This window comes from Saccostrea echinata, unplaced genomic scaffold (assembly GCF_033153115.1).
Source record: "Saccostrea echinata isolate AGI-Se365-2 ecotype Australia unplaced genomic scaffold, CSIRO_AGI_Sech_v1 ptg000025l, whole genome shotgun sequence".
In the NCBI taxonomy this organism is placed as follows: Eukaryota; Metazoa; Mollusca; class Bivalvia; order Ostreida; family Ostreidae; genus Saccostrea; species Saccostrea echinata.
This window is the reverse complement of record NW_026889774.1, coordinates 9,190,269-9,203,216: the sequence shown is the minus strand read 5'-3', so window position 1 is coordinate 9,203,216 and position 12,948 is coordinate 9,190,269. Positions and strand designations below refer to the sequence as shown.

Sequence of the window (12,948 nt, the reverse complement as noted above, 5' to 3'; positions counted from 1 at the left end):
CATTTTTTAAAAGTATGATTTTCATTATTGTATATGTAACATTGGAATATCGCTCCAAGTAGAAGTGGACCAACTGATGTCCTTTAGCACCGCCTCTCGTTGCTTCTTGCTGTTTTTCTTTGTCCATATATATGTAATAATTTATCTACTGATTTTTACTTGTTAATTTTCCATTATCCTTGTAAATTTAGATGTGCCTGTACAAGTTTCTTTGTCAGAGCAAAATTGAGCATAATTAATATGACTCTGTCTCTTATGCATCCTTCCATCTTTTAATAACCAGGGATCTATGTGCTTAAACTACACACCACTGATATACTTATTTTCTACTCATAATGTTACACTCAGTATGTTGTATAAATGTTAATACAAAAATTATATGTACACAACATTTTTTTTCAACTTTCGTGTCTAGTCGTCATATTACATTATACAAGCTGAACAATGAGTTGTTTATTAGGCTACGTTGTGTCTCGTCATCACATCATTATATTACTATGTACAAACTGAACAATGAGCTAATTAGTTACATGTAAATTGTACCAATGTGTTCTATGTGTATTGATATGTAATCATAACTGTTATATGTCAGGCCCCATGAGGCCCTAATTTGGAAATAAATTCTATTCTATTCTATATTAAAAAAACCAAAAACTTAATTACGGTTGGGACTTTTTAGAATAATTAAGCATGGTATATTGTCCTTTCCATAACGTTTATACAATGTAATCCGGTTTTCCCTCCTTGAGATATATAAGATTAGCACTGGTGTACAATTTCATTCAATGTTTCGCCGAAGACTTCATTAGTGAAGTATGAGAGGCATAATTATTCAAAGATTATAGAGTAGAGATCGACGCATTTTAAAAAAAAATCTTTCTGAAAAACTTCGACAAGCAAAAGAAAAAAACTGCTGCATGTGCGTGCGTGTTGGGGGTTTTAATAATAATATATAAAAACAATATCCCATTTGCTTCATAGACAGGCCCATAGAACGCGGGGGGGGGGCATGGGGGCCCCGGCCCCCACTTTTTCTGAGTATAGTATTTTTCTATAGTAAATTTTCCGTTATATGCTGGTTGCCCCCCCCCCCTGTTTGTTGCAGTAAGGTCGTTTGGACGGTAAATAAATAACTTTTTTTTCTTTTTGCTTGTCAGATATTTTTGGAAGTTGCCCCCCCCCCCACTTTTGAAACCGTTGCTGCGAGCCAGATAGACACACTTGCATTTGACTTTTATACACTTATGCATGCTATATCTAGTGAAATTCCTACAACTTAATCTGTATTATGTATTACTGTATCAAGGAAGTTTAAACGGAAGTATATCAGAATTAACAAGTGTACACGTGTCTATCTTACTATGTGACAGCTAGAGTTGGTGTTTTTTATAACAATCATAATGGAGATTTTAGGATTTGATAACCCGGTGTTTGCCCAGTTTGCTTTCTATTCTACCGTTTTGATCCTGAAGACGATAGGACTTGCATTGCTGATCATCCGAAGTCGCATCAAACGAAAGGTACATGCATTCATCTATGAATACTCACAACACCACTCTCACTGGGGCTAGCTGCAGGGCTGTAGCTTCTGGTCTGAAAAATTTGGGATGGACGATCAGAGAGCTTCAGTGCCACCCGTTGAAAGAAGTCTATATTTATCCCATTTTTTTTTCATTCCAGCGATCTACAGATCTGCATGCATGTGTAAATGTATATTTTTATCGTGCATAATTTGAAATATAGTTCCAGTGTTTCAAAATCTACCTACTGTTATTATGAAATACAGATTGTATTATTATTTTTAAAGTTTGTTCGAATTTTCATGTTTCCAACAATAGATAAAGGTACATTTGTATGTGTTCATTCCAGGTGTTTGCATTTCCTGAGGATTGTTCACAAATTATTGTAGGAAAACATCACCTTAAACCAACCTCAGACGATGCTTATATAGAGAGATTACGAAGGTATATAATTATTAAATAGATATTGAATTAAGGTGGCTCTGTAGACAATTAATGCACACTACAGAGTTCTAATTTCATGATCATTAATTTTGTGCAGTAAGATTTACCTGCCCTTAGATGTAGTTCAGTTCAGTTCTTTATTCCGTGGGACATACATCCCATAGGCATTACAGTACAATATTGTATATTTATCAGTTACATACATAGATGTAAGAAAAAATATTATGGTTTATATTAGAGGTGTAACATTACGTCGATGTATTGTGATGCAGAGAGGGTCAATTTGATTCGTCGATACATAAAATAAAGCATCGATGTTTTTCGATACTTTCTGGAAGTATGAAATGTACATATTTTGGTCTTAGATTATTTGAGTTACCAATATGTCGGAACTCATTAAAAATCCAAAAGAAAAGTAAAATTATATTTCTTAGCAGATAAAAAACTTTAGATCTTTATTTGGCTTTATTTCTTTCTTTTTTTTTTTTTTGTTTTTTTTTTTTTGGTTTTAACCAACAATTATATCAAATTAAAACAAGAGGCCCAAGGGCCTTAACGGTCACCTGAGTACAATACAACAATTTAGAGGATCCATAAACTGATAAATGAAGCTTTAATTGTTGCCCAAAAGCAAGAAAAATAGTATGATAAGCATCAACAAAATAATTGGTATAGAATCTATCTGTCCCCCATTTATCACTATTACCATGCAGACTACTTAACAAAATGTCTATTTTTAATCCCAATTTACTACTTCTCACATTGGTCTCTCTTGGCCTTTGAAGAACATTAAAAAAGATAAGTTATTTTGCCTCACTTTTATTCATCTATTATTTCCAAGTCTACCTGATCATTAAAACTATGAAAGTACTTTTTGTATTATACAATAAATATTCTTGCATAATTCTCTTATTCTATTAACCTTTCAAATACATTATTTACTGTGATTAATTATCAAAGGCGAATGGCAAAGGGGAATAACTTTGCTCAGCAGAGTACAAGTTCATAGAGCCCTGGCCAGGACCAGAACACTTGACTAAATAATCCAGGTGTTCAAAATTCTGGTAAAAATACCCTTGCATATTAAAACTTTTACTCTGTTTGCCTTGAATATGCCCAGAAGCATAGAAGATTTTCAAAGAAATGCATGTTCACTATATAATTAAATAAATAAAGCCCCCTCCCCCCTTACACCAGAACATCTTACCCAGGGGCCATGAACTCACAATTCTGGAAGAAGAACTTTGCTCATCATAACTATACACTTGTTTCTTTGCTTTATTACCAGTAGTAGAAAAAATATTTTGAAAGAAATTATGCATTTTCACCATAAAATCAATAGAGCCCCCCTTTACCAGAACCCCTGACCCAGGGGCCATAAATTTCACAATTTTGGAAGAGGCATTCTTCCTTATCATAACCATGCACTTCCTTTGTTTGAATAATACCCAGGAGCAGAGAAGATTTTGAACGAATTTATGCATTTTCACTATATAATCAAAAGAGCCCCGCCCTAACACCAGAACCCTTCACCCAGGGGCCACGAAATTCACAATTTCTGAGGAGGCAGCCATGCTCATCATAAATATGTACTTAGTTTATTTAATATGTAGGAGAGAGAAGATTTTCAAAGAAATAATGCATTTTCACTATATAGTCAATAGAGGCCCGCCCTAAAACCAGAACCCCTGACCCTGGGGCCATGAAATTCACAATTTTGGAAGAGGCACTCTTGCTCATCATAACTATGTACTTAGTTACTTTATTTAATATCCAGGAGCAGAGAAGAAGATTTTCAAAGAATTAATGCATTTTCACTATATAGTCAATAGAGGCCCGCCCTAAAACCAGAACCCCTGACCCTGGGGCCATGAAATTCACAATTTTGGAAGAGGCACTCTTGCTCATCATAACTATGTTCTTAGTTACTTTATTTAATATCCAGGAGCAGAGAAGAAGATTTTCAAAGAGTTAATGCATTTTCACTATATAATCAATAGAGCCCTGCCCTAACACCAGAACCCCTGACCCTAGGGCCAGGAAATTCACAATTCTGGAAGAGGCACTCTTGCTCATCATAACTATGTACTTAGCTTCTTTATTTAATATAGCAAAAAAGAAGATTTTCAATGAATTAATGCATTTTCACTATATAATCAATAGAGCCCTGCCCTAACACCAGAACCCTGACTCTGGGGGTCATGAAATTCACAATTTTGGAAGAGGCACTCTTGCTCATCATAACTATGTACTTAGTTACTTTATTTAATACCCAGGAGCAGAGAAGAAGATTTTCAAAGGAATAATGCACTTTCACTATATGATCTATATAGCCCCACCCTAGCACCAGAACCCCTGACCCTGGGGCCATGAATTTCACAATTTTGGTAGAGGGCTCAATGCTTACTACAATCATGCCAACAGTTTGACTGCTTGATGTCCAGGAGTAAAGAAGAAGATTTTTAATGACTGCATTAATTTTGGTGGTTTTAGCCCCAGCCCTCAGGCCCCAGGGGGGCAGGGACCACGAAATTCACAATTTTTGTTCCCCTTCACCCATAGATGCTATATGCCAAATTTGGTTGAAATTGGTTCAGTGGTTCAAGAGAAGAAGCTGGAAATGTTCAAAAGTTTACGACCGACGGACGACGGACACCGACGGATGAAAACAGATAGCAATAGGTCACCTTAGTGACTCAGGTGACCTAAAAAAAAAAGAAAGAAAGAAATATGCTGAAATCTGTATTTTCTTTATCAAAATCATTTAAACAATTGAAAAAAGCAGCAAATATAAAAACTTGATATATCATGATATATTGCAAAAATTTTCTTTAAAATCGTAATAAACATCATGATACTTTTTCCCGTCATGATACACATGCAGTCCTAATAATTATATGGAGACGCAGTTTTAAGATAAACAGCATTCTTAACTTTATATTAGACCAAGGTAAAGTAACTGAATACTTTATTTGTATGAATTTGCATGATTTAAACAACAATTATTTTGTAACTTTTTTCCCTGGGAATGGCAGGTATATTCTCTGTTGAAAATGAAATACGTTACATACATGTATACACTTAATATGTACATTTTTATATGATATATGTATTATAATATTTTTTTCAAAGCCCGAAAAAGTTTTCTTTGGTGTTATGAACCTCTTTAAGCGCACTATTGATTGTTTTTCAAACTCTTTTTTGAGCCATGAAATCTCTGGGTGAAGAACTATAAACTGCTTATCGTTGTGATTGATGCATGGATGGATCCATATCATTCAAGTTTTCATTTCCTTAAATAACAAATGAACTTTATGTTAATGAATATTTCTATTCATATTGTTTTAGGTGTCATTTAAATAATCTGGAAAACGTCTTCCCATTTGTGACGGTTGGTCTGCTTTACGTTCTGACAGAACCGGAAGCTTCAACAGCTGCTCTTTACTTCCGGATTTTTCTCTTGTCACGTGTTGTGTACGACATAGCATTTATACGGGCTCTTCCACAACCTTCAAGGACTTTTTCATATCTCACCGGAGTTATTATCATATGTATTATGGCTTGGTCAGTCTTACAGAAAGGAACCCTATAAAAACATTTTTATATAAGTGGTGACTGTTTGATATAAGAAATATACTGAATTTGTTATTTTAAAAATTAATTTATGAAAGATCTTTTAAAAATTTTGTAAAATGTCTGTGGAAAGAATTTTTGAAAAAAAAAAACAAAAAAAAAAAAAAAAAAAAACAAACCAATAAAAAACCAACAAATCCAACATATCAATTAAGATATTTTATTTTCCATGCACATGTTTCAAATAGAGGTAGAGGGTAGACAAATGAGTCGCATTACATTGCTTTTTGTTTTAGGCATGGTTGGACAAGATTGTTGTCTTATATTCATTAATATTATCAAGTCAAATGCATTCTCAATGTATTCAGATCCATAAGAATGATTCCACCAAAGATGGTTGACATGATTGCTATGGCAACATATCCAATACCCCGAGAGCTCATGCGCGAGTCATCTACGGAGATTTTCTGTCTGATGGCGATAGAAGTATTTTTGGGAGGGATGCGTATGGTGTCTACGATGTGTTCAATAATTTCTGTCAGATTTAATTTCGTGGTCGGCTTGTGACATTTACAAACACATTCTCCGAATTCTGAAAATGAACAAAAACCAAATGTAAATACTGTTATGAAGTCTGGTTGTAAAAATCAGTTGTTTACATAGCAAAAATTATCGTTTGGAATCGGATTCCTTGTCGGAATTCCTATACATCTTAGGTCTAAGGGTTAGTGAAAGACTATAATTAAAATGTATCAAAAATACTGTTCAAAATATACATTTCCATTGCTGTCAAGCATCAATAGAACGATAAGATATACATGTACTATATTATATAAATACTGCAACTACATGCTGTGTTTATCACATTATATTAAATTTTTTATACAAATAAATATAACACTGAACCGTGAGCGCATAAATTCTGCACAATCAATATTTTTTTGAATATCACCCGTCGTCAAGCAATGTTGACTGTTGCTTCGCAGGAGGAATCAGTTCAACTAATTTACATGAAGGTATAATATAAGAAAATGCAATTGTGACATATAAAAACGCACTCAAAAAATGTGTTTTTTTAAAAGATCAAAAACGGGTAACCGGGTCCGTTAATGCTGTTGCGTGCGTGTTTTAGCTCACCCGAGCTGAAAGCTCAAGTGAGCTTTACTGATCACATTTTGTCCGTCGTCCGTCTGTCTGTCCGTCCGTCTGTAAACTTTTCACATTTTCGACTTCTTCTCCAGAACCATGCACTGGGCCAATTTCAACCAAACTTGCCACAAAGCATATCCTTGGGTGAAGGGGGTTCAATTTTGTTCAAATGAAGGGGCACCCCTCTTCCAAGGGGAGATAATTAAGAATTGGTGAAAATTTGGTGTCTTCTTTTAAAAATCTTCTTCTCAAGAACCATTGGGCCAGAGAAGTTGAAACTTAAGTGAAACCTTAATTACATAGTGTGGATTCAATTTTGTTCAAATCATGACCCATGGGGGTAGGGTGGGGCCACAATGGGGGATCAAAGTTTTACATAGGAATATATATGAAAATTCTTTAAAAATCTTCTTCTCAAGAACAACAAAGCCACAATTAATCATATTGATATGGAATCATCCTCAGGTATTGTAGATTCAAGTTTGTTCAAATCATGACCCCCGGGGGTAGGGTGGGGCCACAATGCGGGATCAAAGTTTTACATAGGAATATATAGGAAAAATCTTTAAAAATCTTCTTCTCAAGAACCACTGGGTCAGAAAAGCTGAAACTTATGTGGAAGCGTTCTGGGGTAGTGTAGATTCTAAATTGTTCTTATCATGACCCCGGGGAGTAGGGCGGGGCCACAATAGGGAATCCATTTTTTACATTGAAATATGTAGTAAAAATCTTTAAAGAAGTCTTCTTCTCAAGAACCACTGGGCCAGAAAAGTTAAAACGTATGTGGAAGCATTCTGGGGTAATGTAGACTCTAAATTAATCAAATCATGACCCCCGGGGGTAGGGCGGGGCCACAATAAATACTACAAGGGGGGGGGTCAAGTGAAAAACAGCAAAGCTAAAGTTACTCAGGTGAGCGTTGTGGCCCATGGGCCTCTTGTTTAAACTTGTTTTGTTTAAAATAAAAACAGATTTTCACTCTAAAATATCATATCCATAGCCGCAGTGTATGATCTTGACATCGTCCTGACCTTGTCACTGAGTCAAGGTCATTACACATCTTTAGGCCGTCAGCATCAATATCCAGATTTAAATCATTCAAATTCAAGATTCCACAGTTATAGCAAGAATAAGATTTCACTTCACTATCTCCTTGCCAAATGGCATTGACCTTTAAGATGTGACCTTGAGTCATCAGCAACAATAACCTAATACTCAGATTGATTTATAAATATATTTTCAAATCAGGGATTCCTTATCTTTTAACCCAGACATCAAAAAAAATTATATCATTGCTCAGTGTGACCATATTTTTCAGATCCTTGAGTCTGGTTTCACACATTTTGTGATAGAGAGAGACAAATATTGACATACATCTCCTGTCTTTGGGGGAGACACACACACTCACATAAACACAAATAATAGCCAAAGTAGCTGTAGAACTGTAAAACGGGGGTTCTGATCGCTATGGAAACCACAATAGCTACTCTGGGCTTAAATTTCATTTAAATGCTACTAGGATTATTTTATTCTCCCCGTGTAATGTGATGCGTTGGTAGTTATTGTAGTGATCGATGCTATATATATAAACTTCAGATTCTAATGTGAAACAAATGTGTAATAATGTGATTGATTGTCCTATTAAGTGGAGGAAACTTCAATAAATACAGAATGTTGTCCCCCATGGAACTTTCTCTAAAGAAATAAAATTTTGTGTTTTCTTTTATATATATACTTTGATGTCGAAGAGAAATCTTGAAATATCCATAAAAGATATCGAATACAAGACATATAGTTTGTTCCTGGATTTTTCGATTTAAAGGAGAACGAATACTGTCAAAATAAACTTCAGCAAAAACAGAAAATCGTAAATCAGTTAATTATTAAAATAAGATCCCTATACAGTTGTATTATACCGGCCAGAGAATAGTAAGAAAGCTTGATGTTGAATCCAGCCTATTGTCAGGGCGAAGAGTTCCTGGACCCTCTATGAACACTGCGACATTTAAGTCCAGACACGACATAGTCCGGACTTTTAGGTACCCTTTCAAAAAGACATAATTTAAAAATTTTCCTGGATTTTGGTGGGATTTTTTATTCTCATCTCATCATGTCAATCTTAACTTCCACAATGTTGTAGTTTTCTTATAAACTTCTCCCAAAACTTAAAATCCCATAGGAGAATGGGGGATTTTTCATCCCACCTGAAATCCCACCAAAATCCCATCAATAACATTTCATCAAATTTACATATTAATCTATAGTAAAATCTAATAATTGGACCCACTATCATCTTCCAACACCTAAAGCATATGTGTATACCCTTGGAGATAATTATATTTTATATGATCCTACAGATCGGGATCGAGTTTAATTGCATCATGCAGGTGGGTGTGTATACTGGGTCCCCATAATTTTCCCGACCCCCAACTTCCCGTTCCAACTTTTTTTTTTATGCCAGACCTCCAACTCAAAATGCTAATGACATTGTTTCGTATGACTTTTATGTTTACTGATCGAGTGAATGGATGAAAAAAATGAGAATAATTGAATAGAAAAACAAATTTCTTAACCTGGTGGGCTTTCGTCGTATGAATCATTGCAAAGTCGTCTATTGGTAGCACACTGGCTAATGGGGACTAAGGGACACAATCGGCGGAACTTGGTGTTGGTTGTTTCCAGCACAGCTGAAAAAGAAATACAAATGTCACAAAGTGTTAAGTTTGAGATTACTAGTATAACAATTAAAAACTTCAAAAATATAAACATATTTAAATTCTGATAATAGTAAACAATCATGAATATATTTGCAATGGGTTTACAAAAAAAAATCCATTCAGCAAGTTATTTACAAATTTAAGGGCCGGTGTAAAATTTTTTTTACCCACATGATTACAATGTATTTCGGAATTGACAATAAACTACATGTATTAATATATTGAGTTATTCTCAAGAATACATGGTTTTTACAAAATATCATACCTTGGATGTCGCATCGTTTGATGAACATCTGGTGATTGGAATCGGATGGACGGTGGTACTTGTCCAAACGATACAAGTTGTCACTCGTCATTAGTCCGCAACTTTTGATGACATCATTATAATTGAAGCCAGAGCAACGATGACCAGTTTCTGAGACGAAATTGTCACAGGCGATCTTACAGATGGAAACGCTGGCATTTTCTATGTGCAGTGATGCCATGATGTTACCAAATGCTTTGTATTTGACGTCATATAGACAAGCACCTGTCAGGAAAAAAAACTGGACTGTATGCAGATGCTGAATTGTAGTTTTATTAGAGTGTTAACATTATTATGATGGCAATTTAAAATATTTGGCTTTAATTAAGTTATATCTGGATTTTGATTGATTTTTAAAAAAAATTATATCTCTTTTACATTGACGGGAGCTTATCCTTTTTAGATCACCTTATAGTCAAAGGCTCAAGTGTGTGAGCTGTTCTGATCAAAATTTGTCCGTTTTCTGTCGTAATCATAAACTTTTCACAATTTTATCTTCTTCTTCCAAACCACTCGGCCAGTTTTAACCAAACTTGCCACAAAGCATTATTGAGTGAAGGTGGTTTAAGTTTGTTCAAATCATGACCCCTGGAGAGGGGTGGGACCGAAATAGGAGATCAAAATTTTACAATGGAAAATATAGGTGGGAAACCTTAAAAATCTTCTCAAGAAAAGTAAACGAATGATTAGTCATATTAAAAAGAAATTATCCCCAGGTAGTGTAGATTTAAATGTGTTCTAATCATGACCCCCAGGGGTAAGGTTGGGTTCCTAGAAAGTTATAGGGGGAAAATCTGCTGAAGAACAGCTGGACCAGAGTGGTGAGAGTTATGGCCCCTGGGTCTCTTGTTATTATCTTTTATTTACTTTTTTTTTTTTGAATTTATCCATTTGTTTGCATTTAGCTATAGATATTCAAAATGTGATTGTTCATATTAGTGTAGAAGATGGTCAATAACCTTTTATTTTTTTTTTTTTTTCATTTAGGGGGTGGGGTATCTTCCTTTTTATTCTTGATTATACATTTTAGTCCCCCTTTTATGTAAAAACATTTTATTTTTCATTAAATTTCCCTCTATTTTCATTTTTAAAATATATATATATATATATATATATATATATATATATATATATATATATATATATATATATGACATTCCTTCCATCTTAAATCTTAAAATTACGTACCATGGGATTCCTCGCACATAAACATTTTCTCATTCTGAAAGCAGTCTGCTGTCTCAAACTTCACTCGCATCTTTTTCAAACTGCCGTACATGCAGTATCTCTGGTCGGTTACGTCAGGAGGACGCGTGCCCCATAACGCAAATGATGGCTCTTGGCAAGAACCCTCCCATTCAAAGCGGGATCTTATCTTCTTCATTGGTGCATGGAGTCCAATCCAAAATTGTGGATCTCTGTGTACATTGGAAATGCATGTAATTATTTTACGCAATAAGCCATGCTAAAGAAATCACTTCTTACATGTACAAGTCTGTTGGCTGTAGGAAACAATTTCAGTGGTGGTGGTGGGGTCATCAGGCGTCATTTTTAGAGTCACAACCATTAATGAGTTGTTTTTTTTTTTTTTCTAATTTAGCTTTTTCTTATGTATAGTGTAGTATATAGTGGCGAAATTATTGAATGTGCACAATTATAAACTTAAATTTCGTTTTCTACAGTAAAGTATAAACTGGCAAATTTTGGGAGAACACCCCCCCCCCCCCCCCAGTTCCTACGGGCCTGTCTTAATTTAATTCCAGTATTCAGCCTTGAAATTTCTAGCTAAACTCTTACCCTTTCTAAAAAATGAGATGACAGTCTCTAGTATACTACATGTATATTTAAACTTTAAATATGTTCACCAATATCATATTTTATAATATTTTTTCTCACTTTGTTTGAATGATCATTTGATCATGAATGTCTGTCTAGGAGTGGAAGTGTTATTATGAGTAGAAATCAATTATAAATGAAACTGTAATTATTAAAACACTCGTGCAGTTTTACCCGATTGTGCTCCATGGTTCTTTGGTCAAAAAGTATTGTAGGACATCCAGTCTCTTCTTAGAATTAATGGTCAACAAAGTCTGATTGATGGCGCGACAGAATCGTTGTGCTTCGTTCCACGTTACGGATGTTGTATATAAAGTCACCCTAGCCGTTTGAGTGCTGCTTTGGCAAACATGTACACCTACAAAAACAATCGTATTTTTCTATATGTACCAGTACAGGTTATATATAAACGATACTGGTAGGTTCCCTATATATTCATATATTAACATATTTTACAAAATCATACGTTACTCACAATTTTCTTATACAGTGTATTAATTGTTGACTTTTTAAAACAAATTTAGTCAGAATTTACATATAGGTACCAATTAAGCCAAGTTAAACATGTACTTACATATTTTACCTAGCAATCCAATGATGAATAAATAATCCATTATTATTATTTTCTTTTATTTTGTGATATGTACATCGATCTTGAGGGGAAAAAAAGAAACACAATGTTATTCAAGTCCAAGTCCATATTATTTTACCGAAATGTGTGTGTGTGTGTGGGTGTGTGTGTGTGTGAGGGTGTGTGTGTGTGTGTGTGTGTGTGTGTGTGAGAGAGAGAGAGAGAGAGAGAGAGAGAGAGAGAGAGAGAGAGAGAGAGATCCACTTACCACAGACAGTATCCACCAATAAAGAATGAAGGTGTTGATATAATCCATCGGTGATCGATAAATGAATGAAAAAAATGTATTTGCTGTACGTCATGATCATATAATATGTTAAGAAAAAATGTATCAGCCTTTCATTGTTTTATACACGTTAAGAAATTAAATATAATTAAATTTAGATTATATTCTTCTTCGTCTGTTCATTATGACCATGTAATGGGGTATGAAGGTTATGATAAAAGGAATAAAATCAAGTAACGTCAAATCTTCATATCCATTGTAGAGTTCGTATGATAAAGCAAACACATATGTTTTGCGTGTAAATAATTTTATATATAACGTTATAGAAATACTGAAGTCTTGCTATTGTAAAATTAAAATATAACATTAAACAACAAGTATTTTTTAATCTTATTGGTGAACCTAAATGTTACATTTAAAAAAAATATGACATAAAGATTTCATAAATACTATTCAATTAAATATATTTTCACAAAGACATAAAAATTCATGTATATTCCGATTTTTAAAATTGCCGCCATTTACTTACTTATGCCGGAATTATCCGA

The 12,948-nt window shown here is 34.3% G+C and overlaps 2 protein-coding genes across 2 annotated transcripts in view; one reads left to right on the top strand and one right to left on the bottom strand.

The window, feature by feature from the left end:
* LOC133191967 (microsomal glutathione S-transferase 1-like) overlaps positions 1–5,634 on the top strand; it is a 190,902-nt gene extending 185,268 nt beyond the window's left edge. Inside the window, exons 2-4 of the mRNA XM_061327757.1 lie at positions 1,377–1,520; positions 1,870–1,964; positions 5,313–5,634. Coding sequence (XP_061183741.1) covers positions 1,401–1,520; positions 1,870–1,964; positions 5,313–5,556 — 459 coding nt within the window. The 5' untranslated portion in view covers positions 1,377–1,400 and the 3' untranslated portion in view covers positions 5,557–5,634. The remainder of the gene's footprint in view (positions 1–1,376; positions 1,521–1,869; positions 1,965–5,312) is intronic.
* A 205-nt stretch (positions 5,635–5,839) lies between these two features.
* On the bottom strand, positions 5,840–11,091 carry LOC133192341 (uncharacterized). Its single transcript, XM_061328358.1, has 4 exons — positions 10,896–11,091; positions 9,669–9,932; positions 9,260–9,373; positions 5,840–6,129 (listed from the first exon to the last, which is right to left on the bottom strand). Exons 1-4 carry the CDS (start codon positions 11,089–11,091, stop codon positions 5,876–5,878), a joined length of 828 nt encoding a protein of 275 aa, XP_061184342.1. The 3' UTR covers positions 5,840–5,875.
* Positions 11,092–12,948: the final 1,857 nt, after the last annotated feature.